At 37.7% G+C, this 21,516-nt stretch overlaps 1 protein-coding gene across 1 annotated transcript in view; it reads left to right on the top strand.

Annotated features, from left to right (window-relative positions):
* Nucleotides 1–21,516, top strand: part of LOC126250508 (ileal sodium/bile acid cotransporter-like) — a 209,181-nt gene that overhangs the window by 142,284 nt on the left and 45,381 nt on the right. Inside the window, exon 2 of the mRNA XM_049951565.1 lies at nucleotides 6,922–7,153. Within this exon, the coding sequence (XP_049807522.1) occupies nucleotides 6,922–7,153 (232 nt within the window). The remainder of the gene's footprint in view (nucleotides 1–6,921; nucleotides 7,154–21,516) is intronic.

Genomic DNA, 21,516 nt, shown 5'->3' on the forward strand with positions numbered 1-21,516 from the left:
CCTGGGCGGAGCGACGCCGGAAGACCGCGGAAGTCGCGTCGGCAAGTGGTGCGTGTGTGGCAGTTGCATTGGGGCTGGCCGAGCAGCGGAACTGGAGGTGCTGCAGTGACTCGCTGTCGTTCGTTCTGTTTACGAGTTCAACCTTCCTCACGCTGTGGCTACGGGCTGGTGTTATTCTGGCCATTACCTTATTAGCGACATTTGGATTAATATTGTTAAAGGTGAGCTGTTAGTTTGGTGCATCTTCATCTGGTGGAGTTACAGCGAGACTTCTTTCTGTCTTGTTCTGGCTTGCGCTGCTCAGCAGTAAGTATTCTCACGCCGCATGTCGAAATACTGACTTGTGCCCTGGTTGATTTACATATGAACTGGTGTGCCTATGTGGGCGTGTTTGCTTAAATTGTTGATGAAGTGTTTCACAATACCCTTACTTGAGTGTCTTTAAATTGCATTTCAGTTTGTTACTGAACTTATGTCATGTTAGTCAAGTAAAGTTTAAGTCTACTGTGACACCATTGTTTACTTGTTGGATTAAAATTAATTCAATCTTAACCACAGCTAGGAATAATTCAAGGCTAATTGTAAGTGCCGTGTGTTTGTTTTTTGTCCTTTTCTCTTACTCACTACTGTTCAGTGTTAAACTGCTTTGGAAACCCCTTTGACGTCATTTCACGGTGTGGTTTTAGAAAGAGTTCTGTGGGTACTGTTGTTAACGGCTCCTGTTGCAGCGGGGTGGTTTCTGGCCCACACGTCTATTACACGCCAACACGCCAGGGGTTTAGTGCCAACCGCCAACAGTGCGGTAACTTGTTTATCAGTCCTTTTCGAATCACCGTCTGGCCTACGACTATTGATGGATTTCTGTGGTAAATTTCAAATGGAGGCACTAGCTTCTTAATTTGTCTGAACTGAATGTGCTTGCCTTGTAAAACAGTTCATTACTGATTCTGAGTAGTTTAATCAGCGGTAGGGCACTCGTTATTCTGGACCAGACTGTACTTGGCATTAATTGCATTGTCTTGGTAAATCGGTGTGCTACGTACGATTATAACGCAAGCGCCATTGTGGGTAATATTTACCATTTAACTATATGAGTTGGTTCTGTGAATCATTGTGGCACACAAGGTCACGTAAGACAGTGCTGTAGTGGGCAGATATTGCTATACGTCTGTGATATTATTTCCTGTAAGCCATTGTGCCCATTAGGTTATGTAAGGCTTAAATACAGTGACCAGTTTGGTAATTTTCCGTGTTTCGTAATAACATTTTACGAGCATTAAAATTTTGGGAAAGGTTTAAATCTCATATTTGCAGATTGTTTGATGTTAGATAACTTGTTGATGATTCATGTTAAATCAGCTGATGTACATTTAAATTGAACAAGTTATATGTCAATATGTTGTTACCAGTACCTTGCATGAATTTTCTTGCGTAATAAATTAAATTTTATATTCTATCCTCAATTTTTTGCTCAGCCTTCCACTCCAGCAGCCCCTGTATCCTGCTCCCAACCATATCAAACATCTAGTTCATTTTGAAGGTTAATCAAATTTTAAAAAATGGGAAAAACTTATTCAATGATTACTTCAATTTTAAATCATAACCAATAGCACAGAAATCATAATAAAATTTAAAAAAATACTTAGTACTGTCAAAATGTTATTAATACTTTCTCACGGAGCAGTCATTCGCTCGCACTGGAACAGCAGTGTTCTGCGGCACACAGTTTGGGAAACGCTGCTCTAAAGCACTTGTGCTTATCAGCCATTTTGGGATTCATCTTGCAAATGAAGGGCAGAAACACTAGGCTGAACAAATAGCTACTTTAACACGTTTTCCACGTCAGAATTCCGGTGAATGTGATTTGCGCTCGCAGATAGTTGCATCTGGACCGGCCTTAATGCGAGCTACAATGGGAAGTACCCTCTGTCATACACTTCCCAATGATTCGCAGAGTGTGGATGTAGATGTTGGTGCAGAGGGCAACACTACCAATGTTCAGCCATCCACTCTTTTACACCGCCTGTCATGTTATTCTTTGCACATTACGAATTTAGTGGACACTGTGTACGCTCCTGAAACCGACTATTTCATGTGAAACTACGATGGGTCTCGTGTAAGTGGTTTCTCTTCGTATGTGTGTTTTGAATTAGTTGCGCAGGATCCAACTCAACATTGTCTTTTACTCGGGAAGACAGCACAACAGCAGGCCTAGAAGTAGGCCACAGGAGCCACGGCCAGAGTCCGTTTTATCCAGTGACAGTTACGTTAGGCTGCAATATGACGCCATACCATACAGAGAAACCTTTTACGTCAACTGACTCTTTCTGTGGAAGACTACGTGCAAACATGTCATTTATTTGTACAAACAAATTCGAAGATTCTCAGTAACCCTCGAAACCGGTGATAATTGTTGCGGATTTTCTCCACTCCTTAGTAAGACACGCTTATATATATATATATATATATATATATATATATATATATATATATATATATATATATATATATGAAATATCTTCTAAAATGCACTGCACATAGCAAGGTGTTCAGTCTTGTGACAAGACAGGGTGACAGCAATCTGCGGCTGTTTGCTGTGGTGTGCGGGAGAATGACGACGTTGAGTGACTACTGGGGAGGCTACAGGATGATGTAGGCAAAATTCCTAGTTGGTGCGATGAGTAAGCGGCTTGCTCTAAATGTAGAATAATGTAAGTTAATGCAGGTGAATAGGAAAAGATATCCCGTAACGTTCAGATAGAGCATTGGTAGTGTACTGTTTGACAATCACGTCGATTAAATATCTAGGCATAACGTTGCGAAGCGATAGGGAATGAAACGATGAGGACGGTGGAATGGAAGACATGAGGGTAATGTATCACGAAGCAAATATTGTCCGCACTGGCGGAATGTTACGTGATACCACGTACTTATACGTTTGTGACTACTACAGCGCCTCTATCACAAAGCGAAAAAAGTGGTCCAACTAAAACATTCATATTTCTTTACGTACTACACGAATATGTAATAAAAAATGGGGGTTCCTATTAAAAAAAACGCAGTTGATATCCGTTTGACCTATGGCAGCGCCATCTAGCGGGTCAACCATAGCGCCATCTGGTTTCCCCCTTCAAGCTAGACAAGTTTTGTTCTTTGTAGCTTTTTCGTTTGACGCTTATTTTGTGTAATATTTGGCCCGGTCACGACCAATGGACCACCCTGTATAGTATACACTGAGGTGACGAAGGTCATGGGATAGCAGCATGCGCGTATACAGACAACGGTAAAATTGCGCATACAAGTTATAGAAGAGCAGTGCATTGGTGGAGCTGTCATTTGTACTCAAGTGAGTCATGCGAAAATGTTTCCGATGTGATTATGGCCACACGATAAGAGTTAACAGACTTTGAACGCAAAGTGGTAGTTGGAGCTAGACACATAGGACATTCCATTAGTTGATTCAATATTCTGCGATCCACAGTGTTAAGAGTGTGCCGAGAACATCAGATTGAGGTATTACCTCTCACCACGGATAACGCAGTGGCCGATGGCCTTCACTTAACGACATAGAGCAGCGGCGTTTGCGTAGAGTTGACAGTACTAACCAACGAGCAGCGCTGCGTGAAATAACCGCAACAGTCAATGTGGGACGTACGACGAACGTATCCGTTAGCACAGGCCGGCGAAATTTGGCGTTCATCGGCTATGACAGCAGACGACCGATGCGAGAGCTTTTTGCTAATGGTCTGACGTCGCCTTCAACGCCTCTCCTGGGCTCGTGACCATGTCGGTTGGACACTAGATGACTGGAAAACCGTGGCCTGATCAGCTGATTCCCGATTTCAACTGGTAAGAGTGGATTGTATGGTTCAGATCTGGCGCAGATCACATGAAACCAAGGACCCAAGTTGTCAACAAGGCGCTGTGCAACCTGGTGGCTCCATAATTGTGTGGGCTGTGTTTACACAGCACGGACTGTGTTCTCTGATCCACTGAAACGATCGTTCACTGGAAATGGTTATGTCCGGCTATTTCGGGGCCATTTGCAGCCATTCATATTCCCAAACGACAATGGAATTATTATGGACGAAAATGTGCCATTTCATGGGGCCACAATTGTTTGCGATTGGTTTGAAGAGCATTCTGGACAGTTCGAGCGAATGATTTGACCACCCAGATCACCCGAAATGAACCCCATTGAACATTTATGGGACACACTCGAGAGGTCAGTTCGTGCACAAAATCCTGTGCCGCCAACACTTTTGCAATTATGGATGGTTGTAGAGGCGTCATGGCGCATTATTTCTGCTGGGGACTTCCAGTGACTTGATGAGTCCCACGTTGAGTTGCTGCACTACGCTGGGCAAAAGCACTTCCGACACCATATTAGGAGGTGTCTCGTGAATTTTGTTATCTCAGTGTAAACTCTCAAGTGACATACGGTATATTTTCACACGACTAATACATTTGACGACCGTCTTTCGAGCCCACAGCCGTGTAGAACCACATTTCGTTCCGTTTAATTTTTGTTGGGCCGATACGAATGATAACTGTTTTGCATTACGTTGTGAGTGTTGTGAAAATGGCCTACAGCAACAATCGGGGTTTCAGTAGCCAAATGCAAAATATAAATTATACTTAAAGTGACAAAACTTTTTTAGCGAGTGTATGTGGCGTAAATTTTTAATTGACATTGCGATATTGACTATCTATTTTAGTTTGTTCTCCACAAAACGGAGGTGTCCAACAGCTAATCGCTGGCCTGGGTAATTAGTGGTGTGAAATATCAGGAGTTGATTTCTGTGAATGAATGAATGATGTAAAACACACTTTTTCACTTGAGCTTCTTAAGTTTAAGCACTTTCCTCGTATCTTGACATTACAATTTCAAATAAAACTGATAAATTTTTACACACTGGAATATAACAGTTGAATTGGTCATATGTTTATAGGCCTAAATGTAATACAGAACTTAGGTAATACAGCTACCTTCACAGCTCATGCTTATATAGCCGGCAACTAAATGAGGTATATTGTTGTTTTTACGAAATAAATGCATTTACAACTACACATCGGTGATCTGAATCATCTCATGTACATCATTTTCTCACAAATGCGTCTGCAATGTTGTTGATACGTTTTGTTTCTGTCTGATGTTTACTTTATGTTGAACAATGTGTATTACTAAAGTTTTACTAATTTATAAATTAATTTTTGTATTTTATTCCTATCAATGACACGGTTTCCTGTTATAAGATACACTACTGGCCATTAAAATTGCTACACCAAGAAGAAATGCAGATGATAAACGGGTATTCATTGGACAAATATATTATACTAGAACTGACATGTGATTACATTGTCACGCAATTTGGGTGCATAGATCCTGAGAAATCAGTACCCGGAACAACCACCTCTGGCTGTAATAACGGCCTTGATACGCCTGGCCATTGAGTCAAACAGAGCTTGTATGGCGTGTACAGGTACAGCTGGCCGTGCAGCTTCAACACGATACCACAGTTCATCAAGAGTAGTGACTGGCATATTGTGACGAGCCAGTTGCTCGGCCACCATTGACCAGACGTTTTCAATTGTTGAGAGATCTGGAGAATGTGCTGGCCAGGGCAGCAGTCGAACATTTTCTGTATCCAGAAAGGCCCATACAGGACCTGCAACATGCGGTCGTGCATTATCCTGCTGAAATGTAGGGTTTCGCAGGGATCGAATGAAGGGTAGAGCCACGGGTCGTAACACATCTGAAATGTAACGTCCACTGTTCAAAGTACCGTCAATCCGAACAAGAGGTGAAGAGACGTGTATCCAATGGCACCCCATACCACCATGCCGGGTGATACGCCAGTATGGCTATGACGAATACACGCTTCCAATGTGCGTTCACCGCGATGTCGCGACCACCATGATACTGTAAACTGAACCTGGATTCATCCGAAAAAATGACGTTTTGCCATTCGTGCACCCAGGTTCGTCGTTGAGTACACCATCGCAAGCGCTCCTGTCTGTGATGCAGCGTCAAGGGTAACCGCAGTCATGCTGCTGCAAACGTCGTCAAACTGTTCATGTAGTTGATTGTTGTCTTGCAAACGTCCCCATCTGTTGACTCAGTGATCGAGACGTGGCTGCACGATCCGTTACAGCCATGCGGATAAGATGCCTGTCATCTCGAGTGCTAGTGATACGAGGCCGTTGGGATTCAGCACGGCGTTCCGTATTACCCTCCTGAAACCACCGATTCCATATTCTGCTAACAGTCATTGGATCTCGACCAACGCGAGCAGCATTGTCGCGATACGATAATCCGTAATCGCGATGGGCTACAATCCGACCTTTATCAAAGTCGGAAACGTGGTGGTACGCATTTCTCCTCCTTACACGAGGCATCACAACAACGTTTCACCAGGCAACTGCTGTTTGTGTATGAGAAATCGGTTGGAAACTTTCCTCATGTCATTACGTTGTAGGTGTCGCCACCGGCACCAACCTTGTGTGAGTGCTCTGAAAAGCTAATCATTTGCATATCACAGCATCTTCTTCCTGTCGGTTAAATTTCGCGTCTGTAGCACGTCATCGTCGTGGTGTAGCAATTTTAATGACCAGTAGTGTATATCTGAACTGAGTAGTTAGCTTTTATCGAAAAATTCGTGAGCAGTGAAAACATGAATGTTCACATTTAGTACACAATGTAGTTTTCGAAATCTTGCTTGCAAATTATACATTCTACTGAAATTTATAATTATTGCTGATATCGTATTGAATAACATAATCTGCAAAAGTAACAAAGCAACTGATATTGCATAAATTTACGAAATCTTTTATCTTGTTAATCGTAAAAGACTGTTGTGGTATATTTGGCTATTCACAACACTGGCTGCCTCATTACAGTGTGTGACGCTTGCCCCACAGCTGGCTGCCGCTGTTGCTGGCGTGGGCGGGCTGCCTGGCGGCCGGCCAGTCCCCAGACGCCTCAGACTCAGGCTGGGACTGGGACTGGCAGGTGCAGTTCTTCCCGGAGCTGGTCGGGCAGCTGCCCTCCGACTCCAGCACGTGGGTAGACTTCAACAGCAGCGACCTCAGTGATGCCGACCGGCGCTGGGGCGTCGTCACCGTGGCCAGCCGTGACCCACACATCGCTAAGGTACGCCGCTACCGCTACCTGCTGTCTCTCTCTCTCCTGACATACGCGCTTCCCGATGGCTCAGTAGTAAAGTGCCGGACTATAGATGCGATGATCACGGGTTTGATCCCCTGTCGTTCCTAGGATGTTATCTGACCTTTACGTCTTCTGTCATCTTGGCTATGTCAGGTAATGTAAAAATGCCGAGTCGTACCATGGTTCGGAGCTCACGTTAAACTGTAGGTTTTAATGTCGGTTTAAAATGTTAAACAGCTCATAGGATAATGAATTTGTGTAATAACCTGAGGTCTTAGGGTTCTGTGTCAAACAGTATGAAGTAATTACAGATATGGGACGTTCAGAGCACAAAGTAATTACAGATATGAGACATTCAGAGCACAAGGGAATCAAGGCAAAATAACAAAGTTCTGAGAAAAGTAGACATAATATTTTTGCTGAATAATTAACTACAAGAACAAGTTAACATCATTTTAAAATGCACGAATGATATAATATATTTTGTATAATATATTCTCATATTGAAGAAGGGTAAATTTAACTGGTATTACATGCCTCACTGACTGGAGATGTAAAATTTTGGACTTGATTCTTTTGTGCACTAAATGCATTGTACTTAAAGCTTACTCTTTAGTCTAGTCTTCAAGTTCCATTACAGAAATTGTAAAGAGAAGAATACATTTCTTGAATATATAATCATAATTTTATTTCTTATGTCTGCTTATAAAAAATATTTCTAAACAAGAAGTTATGCAGTTCAGATTCAAAGGAATATGTATTCACTTGAGGCACTGTTCCTCAATTTTTGTTTGTAAAATTGCCTATAAAGTTTAAACAGACTACTCCAGCTGGCCTAGCTTCCATCATGTCAGCTACAGTAAGTTTTAGATTAGATTAGATTCAGTTTTCGTTCCATAAACCCAAAAATGAGATGATTCTCTTGGCTGAGGAAGATGTCAGAAAGTATAACATAAAATATTTGAACATAATACTTATTACCTTGATCATTTGTCAGGAGATGGTCAAAATAAGTGAATACATTACAGTAAACTGGAACTGCTAATATTTACAGAAATAATACACAGACAGACTGAAACATTGTTATGTACTTTTAATAAATTTATCATACACAGAATACCTAATCTTGACTGTTGTTGCCAATTGCTAGCAAAACTGAAATCTAACAGACATTTTTATTTAAGCTGGTCTAACAGTCCATGTTAAGATATTCATCTACAGAGTAAAAGGACTTGGCTATCAAAAAGTCTTTCAAATTCTGTTTAAACCGTGCTTTATGTGAAACCAAGTTTTTAATGGTTGCTGCCAATTTATTGAAAATGTGTGTTTATTGTTGGGACCCAGTTAAGTGATTTTAGGTCTTTATGTAGATTGTTATTATTTCTAATATTGATACTATGTGTTGAGCTGTTGGTTGGAAATAGAGATATATTACTTGCAACAAATTTCATTAAGGAATAAATATATTGAGAAGCAGTGGTTAGAATACAAAGTTCCTTGAACAGATTTCTACATGATGTTTTTGAATTTACACCACAAATGATTCTTATTATATGCTTTTGCACCCTAAAAACTTTTGCTTGGTTTGATGAGTTTTTCCACAATATGATCCAGTATGACATAATATTTATATCTTACAATTGACATCATTCCCACTGCAAATACAGGCACTTCAGCAATTCTATGGTATACCCTTCCAAACTGAATTTATTATCGAGTTGTAATCCCAGAAATTTAATAGTATTAACCTTTTCAATCTGCATGTCTTCATATATTACACACGTGCTGGAAAGAAATCTCTTACGGGTTATGAACTGCATATAGTGGGTCATTTCAAAGTTTAATGACAGTGAATTACCTTTAAACCATATATTAATGTCAGTGAAAATTTGATTAGCAGCTATTTCTAAATCTGTACTTGACTAACTTTTTCCAATGTTTGTATTGTCTGTAAACAAAACAAACTTTGCATCTGGCAATGTAACAGGTGGGAGGTCATTAATATAAACAAGATGGAGCCTAGAGGAACACCACATGTAGTTAATTCCCAGTTAGATGAAGACTGACTGCTTACTACACAGGCATTTCACAGCGACACCCTTTGTTTCTGTTAGTTTGGTATGACTCAAAACCATTTTGTAGCATTGCTGATGACACCATAATATTCTAATTTACTTGAGAGCTGTTTAGAAGAATCTTAGAACAGTCTTTTTTGTCCGTCAGGACACTTGTCAATTGAAACTGTCAGTCTATAGTCGCCACTTCTAGAAGTGTTAATTCGCCAATTACTAATTGCAATAGGGTTAATGTTTACAAAAATAAATGAATTTCAGTCACAAGTGAGAATGATATTTTTTTTAACTGCAACTGATTAAGTGTAATGGAAACTCTTCCCTTACATATACAGCTTAGTTATTCATTACAAAAACTAATTAGCTTTCAAATGACAAATTATCTTTACAATGTTTAATTGTACAGATTGATTAATTCAGTGAATGTAATTGTTAAGAATATTTACTACTGAAAAGTCAAATACAATGATCAGACCTCTTTACACTGTGAATGCATACATAACACAGAACTGACTGACCATTGTACATACACATACACTCATTACTGAGAGCCCTCTGTCAGTTTAAATGTACCACATTCCAGCACACCTTCTTACATGCATATCACAGTCACATTACTTTCAACATTTCTCAAAATTTAACAAATTTATTCTTCCTCAATGATTTGGTAAAAATGTCTGCTATATCGTTTTCTGGGTCTATTTTACAAATAATTGTAATTACGTTCACGTAACATTCATCCATAAATCAGTAGTGTACTTCAGTGCACTTGAATTTAGTGTAAAGTTAGCATATCCAGCAACACTGAGTGCCCATTAGTTGTCTTCATATGTTTTAACTGGCTCATCAGACTTGGCACCAAAAATATTCAAAATACTCAGAATTAATTGAATCTCAGTGATGGTTTATGACAATGCTGCATAGTCAGCAAAACTAGAATATTTTATAACACTTCCTTGTTTCTTAGATTTCTAAACTATAACATTTCCAAGTAATCTAGTTACATAACCTGATCTAGAGTTATGAGCTACACAATCACCTGCCCAATCTGCATCGGCAAAAAAAGAAAAAAAATATATAAGAGATCAAATTCTCCATATATTTCAGTATTTGCAAAACATATTTAAGGTGAGCATAAATGTAACAGTTTTGAAATCTACTCAAATAGTTTACATTGTAACTTATATCTGCTCATGTTCCTTAGTTAATACACAGTAGAGTGAATATCAAGTTACCATATTTAATATAGTGTGACAATTATTGAACTATATGAAATAAAATGCCATAACTTCTGAACAGTTTGTGTTAGGATGTTCAAATTGCATTGTTGGCCATGTGGCATGATGGGAATTAGTATGGTTTGTTTTAGCAATTAAGCCCATTTTCATTTGGATGGGTTTGTCAGTAAGCAAAATTGGCACTTTTGGGGGACTGAGAATCTGCATTTCATGATCAAGAAATCTCTTCATCCTCAACAGATTACTGTGTGGTGTGAAATGTCCTGTCACAGAATAATCAGTGTGATCTTCCTTGATGGCACAGTGACTACTAGATGGTACATGAAGATCTTGGAGAATGACTTCATTCCCGTTATCCAAAGTGACCCTGGTTTTGACAAGACTGCATTCTGACCCAGAGGCCACTGACATGTGCCTTGGTTGGGCACCAAATTCTTCGGATCCAAACACATATCAGACAAGGTGTACACCAGTAACCCCAAAACCACTGATGAACTGAAAACAACCATTCAGGAGGTCATCAACAGCATCAATGTTCTGACACTTCAGTGGGCCATGCAGATTTTTACTATTTGTCTGCACCACATCATTGCCAATGATGGTAGGCATATCAAACATGTTGTAACTTAAATCCAAATATCTGTAGTAATGTTCACATGTTGAATGAAGAGTTTGTAAATAATTTAGGTTTTTCTTATTTTCTTTTTTGTATAGTTCAGTAATTGTCACCCTGCATCATGACTTGCATCTTGTGCTGGTTCTAATTTGAAATTAACTTCTTTTGGTGTACTGTACAATTTCGAATATTCAATCTGATTTTTCTTAGCCTAATTCGAAATAAGTTTCCTAATATTACCTTATTTGTGTAATTATGGTCAGTATTTATTCCAGGATAATTCGTTACTTCAACTGAGTCTTTCATTTGAAATTGCTTGGATAACAGTTTCTTGTGTTCTAGTATTTTCCCTTTACTTTTACTATAACTTAGCAAATCACCATTGAACACAAGTATATAGACTACATAATTTGCAATCATCAATTCATAAAGACAATAACCGTATTTACTTCTCTTAAATCCTATAGTTTTTAGAAGGAATCATTTAACAATCGTACCATGAGTTAGAACATTCTCTCAAACTGTATAATGCTTTCAATAACTTACAAAATTTTCTTGCTCCATTCTCATATCCTGGAGGTTGCTTTAAATAAATTTCTGTGAAAATTTTAAAATTTAGAAACGCAGTCTGTAAATCCATTTGTTCTACAATTGAGCCCATTTTGCCGCTATATGACAACAAAAGTTTTAGTGTTTGTATCATAGCAACTGGTGAATAAATATCAGTGACAATTTCTTTTGTAGAAAGCTCCTTACAAGTGTTATCTGATATTCTTATAAAAACCCACTTTACATTCACTGATTTCATTACCAATTCTCAAGTTTTATTTTTATTTAAATTTTCCATTTTGTTATCTATTGCTTGCTTCCAAACTTTTGACTCATTACTACTCTTCATCTCCTCAAAATTTTCTGCGCTAACAGCAATACAGAAGTTTACATAAATGAAGTTACCCATGACACAATCATTAAATCCATCGAGAAATTTACATTCTGTAGTTGACCTTCTCAGCTTACATTCTGGCTCTTGTTTCTGATTGCTTGAACTCCCTTTGATGCTCTTTTTGCATCTATATGTACATATATACTCCACAAGCCACCATATGGCAGATGGCACATGGTACCCTGTTCCACTACTAGTCATTACCTTTTCCGTTCCACTGTATCAACCCTAATCTTTGTAATTGTACCCTCATGCTCGTTACATAAAATATATGTTGGTAGCAGTAACATCACTCTTCAGTCAGTCTCAGATGCCAACTCCCTAGATTTTCTCAATAGTGCTCCTTGAAAAGAATGTCATCTTCCGTCCTGTGATTCCTATTTGAATTCCTGAAGCATCTGCATAATACTTATGTGTTGTTTGAACACATTGGTAACACATCTAGCGGCTTAGCTCCGAATTGCTTCAATATCTTCCTTTAATCTGACCTCGTACAGATCCAAAACAATCGAACAGTACTCAACAGTGGGTTGCACTCATGTCCTGTATGCTATCTCCTTTACAGATGAAACATAGCTTTTTTCAAAATCTTCCCAATAAACCAAAATTGATATTCGCCTCCCTACTACAGTTCTTATATTCTCATTCCATTTCATATTGCTTTGCTAGATATTTAAACAAAGTGTTTGTGTCAAGCATGAAACTACTAATGCTGTATCCAAACATTATGGATTTATTTTTCCTACTCATCTCCTTCAACTTACATTTTTCTACGTTTAGAGCTAGCTGCCATTCCTCACATCAACTAGGAATTTTGTCTAAGTCATGTTGTATCTCCCTGCAGTCACTTAACGTCAAAACCCTCTCGTACATCGCAGCATCATCAGCAAACAACCGCACAATGGTGCCTGCCCTGTCCGCTCCACCAGATTGTTTATATGCATAGAAAACAATAGCAGTGCTATCACACTTCCCTGGGCACTCCTGACGATAACGTTGCCCCTGATGAACACTTGCCATCGAGGACAACATACTGGTTTCTATTGCTTAAGAAATCTTTGAGCCACACAGATATCTGGGAACCTGTTGAATAGCTTGTATCTTCGTTAACAGCCTGCAGTGTGGCATCGTGTCAAAGGCTTTTCATAAATCTGTAAATATGTCACCTGCCTGTAGACCTACATCCATAGTTTGCAGTGTATCATGTGAAAAAAGGGCAAGCTCAGTTTCACAAGAGCGATGCTTTATGAAACTGTGCTGATTTGTGTACATGAGTTTTTCTGTCCCAAGGAAATTTATTATGTCTGAACTGAGAATATGTTCAAGGACGCTGCAGCAGACTAATGTTAGAGATTTTGGTCTGTAATTTTGCAGGTCCGTCTTTTACCCAATTGATATACAGGAGTCACCTGTGCTTTTTTCCAGTTGCTTGAGACTTTGCACTGGGTGAGAGACTCAAGTTGAATGCAAGCTAAGTAAGGGGCCCAATGCTGTAGAGTAAACACTGAATTGGATACCATCAGAACCTGTGACCTACTTGCTTTCAACTCTTTCAGATGCTTTTTTACACGAACGATGCTTATTACTATATCCTCCATACACGAGTCTGTGTGGTAGTCAAATTATGGCATGTTTATATGACTCCCCTGTGTGAACCATTTCTTAAATACAAAATTTAAAACTTCAGCTTCACTTTTGCTATCTTCTGGAGTAACTGGATAGAAGCCTTAGAGCCACTTAGTAATTTTACATAGGACCAGAATTTTCTCAGGTTCTCGGCAAGATCTACTGGTAAGGTATGACAGTGGTACTTGCAGTAAGCTTTGCGCACCCATCTTTCTACAGATGCACTAATTTCTATTAACTTTCTTTCCATTGGCTCATTTACAGGTTCATTGTCTGTGCTTTAGCACTCAGAATCAGTAAAATGTTCAGTCCCTAAATTTGAGTCCTTTAGATCAGTAAACCTGATGTCATCTTCCACAATATAACATGTCTCACAATGATCAATATTCTGTATTCAACTTCACTGTAGCCTATTAAAATTACAAAGTCTGCTTTATGATCCCATTCTACTTTAAATTGTTAACATTAGGTTTTTTTTCCAAACAATATCTGCTAAAGAGTTTTCTTTTCAATTATATTAGCTAAAGTTCTGTTTTTAAGATAGGCAGCTGCACAAATTACTACAGGCCAAAATCTCTTATCTACTCTTGCTTCGGCTAACTGGCATCTTCAGATCTCCATAACTGACCTGTTGTGTCTTTCAACTATACCATTTATTTTATGTATTTAGGGAGGACAAGAATTTAAAACGATTCCTTTGTATTTTGTAAATTCATATACATCTCAATTTAAATATTCCTCTTGTTACATATCAATTTCTTAATAGTTTTACCAGTTAAATCGTCAATTTAATTAACATATTTCACAAAACAATCATAAACTTGATTTTTAGATTTGATAGTGTAGACTCCAGCATTCATCAACAAAAGTGAGAAAGTATCTTTCCCCATGCAAACTGTGAGTTGATTGAGGCCTATTCAACTCAGTATGAATAATACATAATGCTTCTATTGCTTTCAAAAGATAAATTGTGTATTCTATTTTCAGTACAAACTTTACACATCATAAACTCTGATTCTAAATTTGTTGGCAATCCATTTACTAACTGATGCTTACTCAGTGTACTCAGATCATCAAAATTTACACATCCAAGTGTATGACACCTCTCCCCCTTTACTGACATACTATTCTTACTTCTCACACTATTTACATCAATATCTTTCTTATAAATTCTATTTGTCATACAGTAGTAGAAGTAGAAGTTTATACTTACAATTTCAGGCCATTGACTTAAAGAACAGGAGATTCGTCAAAACACAAAAACTGGTTTACTGATTTCCTTATAATACCAGTAATATAATATACAGCACTGAATAATTACTTAATTAAGCAATCAATAATTTTTCTTCAAAAGTAACAAACTTTTGAGATTAACAGTCCTAAATATTTGTTCTCTCCTGCTCAAATTTTCAGGTTGTCATTTATGATTTCTTCTACTGAATAGTAACATTTCTGCACTAGTTACTCATATAAGGATTTTTTCAGTGTTTCTAAATTTATGTTGAGAAATTCTCTTCCTTTCACTTTGTTATAAATGTTCATACTCATATAATGTGGAGTTTGAGCATAAAGTTTTAAATGATACGTGGGCAGCATAAAATTATTTTGATTTCTGGCATTGTAATCAAGTTGAAAATGATTTTCTGCAAATAAATCAGGGTTACTGTGTACAAAGATAATTAGATCATATGTGTATAGTGAGGGAACACTTAATGTACTTAGATTTTTTAGGAGTCGGTGGCATGATTTTCTTCACCCTACACTGTGCATATTTCTAATGATGGCTGCCTGAAGTTTTAGTATTGAGCACATATGGCTTGAGTTACCCACAAATAGAATTCCATACCTTAATACTGACTCAAAGTAGCTGTGATATACTCCTTTTCTTATACCCATACTGGTAGCATTGTACAATATTCTCATTGCAAATGCTAGGCGGCTATGTAATTTATTTGCAAGTTACTGTATATGTGATCTCTGTGATAGATTTTTATCTAGTTGCATTCCTAGGAATTTCACATAGCTAACTTCCTGCAAATCCTGGTTTCTGGGACTGATGTGAATATCATTTAATTCTACTTTTTTTGTTTTTAACTGCATTAACTGAGTCTATTCCATGTTTAATTTTAGCCTGTTTGAATCAAACCAGGTATCTAATTATTCTAAAGTATTTAATACAGTCTGTGGAATTTGATCAGTACTGTTACTTTCAATGATTAAAGATGTGTCATCTGCAAATGAAACTGAGTGACACTCAATGATAAGTGGCAGATCATTCATGTAAAACAAAAACAGAATGGGACCTATGACAGAACCTTGGGGTATTCCATGTGAAATTGTTTTCCATTCTGAAGTATAAGTTCCTCCCTCTGATTTTATGACCACTCTTTGTCTTCAGTTGGTTAGATATGACTTAAACCATTCTAATACTGTGCCCATAATTCCTTACTTTTCCAGGTTACAGAGTAGCAAGAAGTGACTCATCCTAACCTAACCTACTACCAAAATCAGGACTTTCGTTATGTTTTAGTTCCCTATGTAACCGTCATTTCTTGTACTCGCGATTTTTATTCCTTCAGTAATTCACATTACTTTATTTACTACTTTTTTATGATGTACTGTAAGGAGCAAAGTTGGATTAAAAACGTGTAGGATGTTTTCCAAGAATTTTCAGAGCATGAAATACTATGACCTATACTCCACTCCATCTTGTTTAATCTATGATAGAATAATTTCATATTTTCTTTGTTGAACTGGCGTTTGGTGTAGGTTTTTTTCGAACAAGGTTCTATTGTGTTTGGTAACTCTATAAAGAGAGCGCAATGATGAGAAAGTCCTAAATCTAAACAAAATTTATTTGCCTGATTATAAGTGTAATTAGTTAAAGTATCATCTATACATGTTGAAGACATTTCGTTTACTCGAGTAAATTCAGTGATATTAGCGCTGAAACCCGATATTAGAATCATATCAATTAATTTTGTTAAGTTATGGGCCTTACTGGCTAGATCTATGTTGAAATCAGCAGTTATTATGAATCTTTTTCTTGTTTTTTTGAAGTTTTTTGCAATAGACACTGGAATTTCGACAAAAAATGTTTCGTTATTTCTGTGCCTGGACTTCTATACACAGATAAAATTACAATATTTTGCTCTAACTCTATGCAGCAGCTTTCAAATATACCATACATTATTCATTAAAGGCATCGAAATAGTCTTGCTCTATATTCCATTGATCTTTCCACAAGTATGCACGATCCTCCTTGAGTTAAATTACTCCTACAAAAGCTGCTGGCAGCATAAAAATTATCAAGGTTACTTAAGATTTTGATACTATCCTTTGTAAGCCAGTGTTCATTCAAACGTACAACCATGATATTTGGTATTTCTGACAAAATTATTTGCATTTCGTTAAGTTTTGTTTCTCTGCCATTTGTGTAGTTTGAACTTAACCCATTTATGTCAAGTGCATTACGAAGATATTGTTATTTTTTTTAATATTACTAATGGCATCTGTTTTGAAACGCTGTTTGTGTATTTTCGTTTCAACTGAGTTATCAATTTTTATATCCCCATCGCTGCATACTAGTTTCCCTTACTAAGTATGATCTTACATATATCACAAGGCCTATACATATTACTGACTGTTGCCGACCCTAGCCTGTTTAGATGCAGTCCATCTTGCTCTACGAATTTATCACTGACAAATTGATTAGAATCCACGAAAACGGCACAAAGTCTGTTGCACTGCTCACTGATGCGATTGTTTATCCTCTCTATGTATTTATCACTTACCGTACAGATCTTCTGTGCGGGATACTACTAATAATTAACTTTGGTGCTAGGTACACTTTTTTCGCCGTCCGGATTAGATTTCTTGCTTTGTTTACCATCTCTTCTTCACTGCTGTTTCGCGAGTTCGTCCCTATGTGGATGAATACACCTCTGTAGTTTTCATTGCGATGTACCGCCGGGAACGCATTTTGTTTCATTGTCTGTATGTTCTTGAGGTGATAATTTAATTGATGTACGATATACCTATTCCTGGGCGGACGTCAATTTTAGTATTCGGCTCTTCAACGATTTTAATTACTGAATCACCCATCATTGAGAAGTCATTTCCGGTGCTTTGTTTGCCAAGTTCTTGATGCTTCCTTCCTTTGCTTTTGCTCGTTACTACAACCCACTTCCTAGTTCTTTCTAGGTTCGACACATTTTGTATTTCTTTCTACGCGATTTTAGTCATTATCATCACTTTTTTCAGTCTGCATATAGCTTATAACACTTTGAGTGTGACTGTTTTTTTGCCATTTTCCTTCACTGATTCACTGTTTCCACAGATCCATAAACATTTATTTAATAGTTTCGCGTTTTCTTGCTTAAAGATTACAATTTCTTTTCTGAGAATCTCAATGTCACTATTCAGTAACTTGAAAATTTCGTCTTTTGAATTTATCTTGTTGAGAAAATCTTCACATTCATCAGTAACACAGTCACGGCATGACCACCTAATATCGTCATTTACGAACTTGAGATACACAAAAAAACATGGCTCTGAGCACTATGGGACTTAACTTCTGAGGTCCTCAGTCCCCTATAACTTAGAACTATTTAAATATAACTAACCTAAGGATATCACACACACCGATGCCCGAGGCAGAATTCGAACCTGCAATTGTAGCGGTCGCGCGGTTCCAGACTGTAGCGCCTAGAACCACTCGGCCACCCCGGCCGGCTGAGATTCACATTCGCACACTTTTCGTGTAACCAGAAGTTACATTTCGCACAGAGGATGCCTTTAATCACACGGTTTTGCATTCTTTACATGATGAGTTGTTAGGAAACTGCTTTTTAGCTGAGACTGAAGTGTCACCCCATTGTTCTACCGGCGCCATCTTGACTCTGCTTTCTGTTATTTTAGCATAGTTAATCAAATTTCTGTCCATCTCTCGGAAATAATAAATACATTTTTCATTACAATTAAAAATATCATTATAAAATGGAAAATAATGATAAATATATTTACATTTTTGTAGCTTGCAAAACTCAACTGTCCACAGTTTTTGCATTCAAGGGTCTTGTGAAGTTATGGACTTAGAACAATAACTGTCGTTATTAACAAAATGCTCTGTGCCTCTACTATCTAATTACCAGTTGATTCGTCCATTGCCTCTCTACTCAGTATTATTACGTGCCCATTTTCTTCCTTATTCCTTTCTCTATGCTTTGTTGACCTTCAGTAGACCTTGCGGTTTTCTTTCTCTGTGTTTCGCACAGTCCCTTCTTTGGCATGTAGTTTTTTTTGATTTGCCTGTTCCAGGTAGAAGGGACTGATGACCTCACTGTTTGGTCCCTTTATCATTAAACCAACCAACTGACCAACCAATTTTAGTGAGGGTTTCACAAACTGTGTTCTGTGGAACACTGATGTTCTGTGGGAAGTGAATAGGTGCTCTCCAAAAACACACATTAATAACATGGCGATTTTTGACATTTCTGTAATATTTTTAAAATTTTAACATTATTTCTCTGTTATTACTTACAACTTATGACTGAAGTAATCACCAAATAAAACAAGTTTTTCTCATTTTCAAATAAACAAACTGCTCTACCAAAATACCAAGATTCTCGAAGCATTCTAAAAAAATTTGGAAACCCATGCCTCAGCGTCTAATTTGTCAAACTTTTTCATTATCACAGCTGCAGTTTTCTTATCACTCAAGAATTCCAGGTGCTTGTTCCATATTGTTACATAAATGTAGTTCAACATGGCCAGATTTTCCTCTTCCGCAGTATCCTCATTGTCTATTCTCTTTTTTGTCCTTGAAGCCATTGTATGGTATTTCCATTCACCATTCCCAGTTTCCATAGTTTTCTCCATGAAATACTGGTGTATTGAATCCATTTTCACAAAGTACACATTTCGAATAACTGTCTTCCAGTTTCGTTCATAACCGACTGCTAGTATTGGGTTAAGCCTACTTTTGGGTTAAGCGGTCATCATGTAAAAGATTGGTTTGAATGTCACAGTGCTTTACGAGCCATGACGATGCTACACCATTGCCTTTCTCTGACCTCTGAACCCAAAAACTTATAAGACCATCTTGTAAGGTTACAATCTATTTAATTGGTATTGAATGCTTTAGTTCTCTCTCTCGCTCATCCCCCCTCCCCCCATGATTGTTTGTTTCTGTATCATTTGTTGTTGGCAATGTTATTGTGACACTTGATTGTCGAAAAAGTATGCACCTTAAAAGGAAGGATAAGCTGACATGAGCAAATTTTGATGCTGTAACTTCTACCTTTTATGTCTCAGAACATATGCGAACCAACAACTGACATTGGCACCTCCATGGAACTGTTTAGCTACTTTGTATTTTACATGCGTGATAATTTCTTTAGACTGATTATTGGATAATGAGAATGGGGAATTGGCAGTCAGTGAAGATAGTAACTGTAAACTGGTAATGGCAGTTTTTTAATAAAAAAAAAGATGCAGTTGTGACTTAAAAGTATTTTCAGTAGTCAGCAGTCACTGAATTTATGGCCATTCAGTGGAAAATAAAACAAAATTGTCTTCATTATGCTGTTAACATGTATATCAGTTTTCTAAATGCCGTTAATATCTGTTTCTGTTTTAAAATTGTATAAATTTGACATGCCTAACACGCTGCTACAGATGTGCTCTCCGCATCCATGCTGAGGGCGGCTTTTGTTATGGCTGTAGTGCTCACCAAGTGCTGGTGCCTGTGCTGAGAGTTGGCATTCCAGGCGACGAAAAATACTTATCATCTAATTTTTCAAAAACTATTAGGTAATAAAATTTTATTTTCACACACTCAATACAAAACTGAATTTCTTTTCGTTATCCACCAGACTTACTGTGCTGCATCAAACTGAGTAAAACATTGCATGACATTTTAAAGATTTTTCGGAGGTAAAAACACATTTTGTAAACTATGTGTATGGTTTATTTTAGCTCTAACATTGCAATGAATAAAATATAGATACGATATCGAAATTTTATTTAAAACTGATACCAGAATACTATCTCAGTTCGTTCTCAAGTTATTGGGTTTTATATCCAGCAGACAGTCATGTGCAACATGTCCATTCAGTTGCTTGTGTATCGCAAATCGTGCTCATGATAATCTTAATATCTCGTAAATGACTCAAGGTATCTAAATGAGGTATTTTGCAAATGATAGCAAGCAGTGAGGCACATATGTTGCATACTAAAAACTCGAAACTTTTTTCGTTCAGATAAGTAAGTAATTCATCTACAGCAGTAAGAGGTTGGCACCTGAGGACTCAGAGATGTCCATAGCACTGTAGGAAAACCCAAGCAGTATGCGTGTACAAGTCCACAGCACCTCAAGAACATCATAGCAGGACATGTATACATGTCCCCAGCAGTGAAATGATGGTAAATTATGACCCTTGAGCAAATGAAGTACTACTACCACCTCTACTACTACTACTACTACTACTACCTCTGTTTTCGTATAAATTGAAAATTGACATTCTATCTGTTTATACCAGTTTTGTTCAGTTCACTAAGCAGTATCATTCACTTAAACACCCGTTGCATAGCTTCTGCAATATTTAAATATAGACCACAGACATATACTTTAGAAGTTACATATTTGGAAGCACTTGCTTGTCATATTTGCCAGATATTTTTATGTTTCTCTCATGTTGCTTCCTCTTACACCATGAGCTTTGAAGAAATGTTGATTCATATAGCACACTATCTATTAATAAGAAGGTGGGTATAATACTGATGGGGTTGGTTGCCAGGAATGCTGTTGTAGGGGAATGTTCAATTACTGGACAATATTGGCTTTAGGGAAG

The sequence above is a fragment of the Schistocerca nitens genome, chromosome 1 (assembly GCF_023898315.1).
Source record: "Schistocerca nitens isolate TAMUIC-IGC-003100 chromosome 1, iqSchNite1.1, whole genome shotgun sequence".
Taxonomy (NCBI): Eukaryota; Metazoa; Arthropoda; class Insecta; order Orthoptera; family Acrididae; genus Schistocerca; species Schistocerca nitens.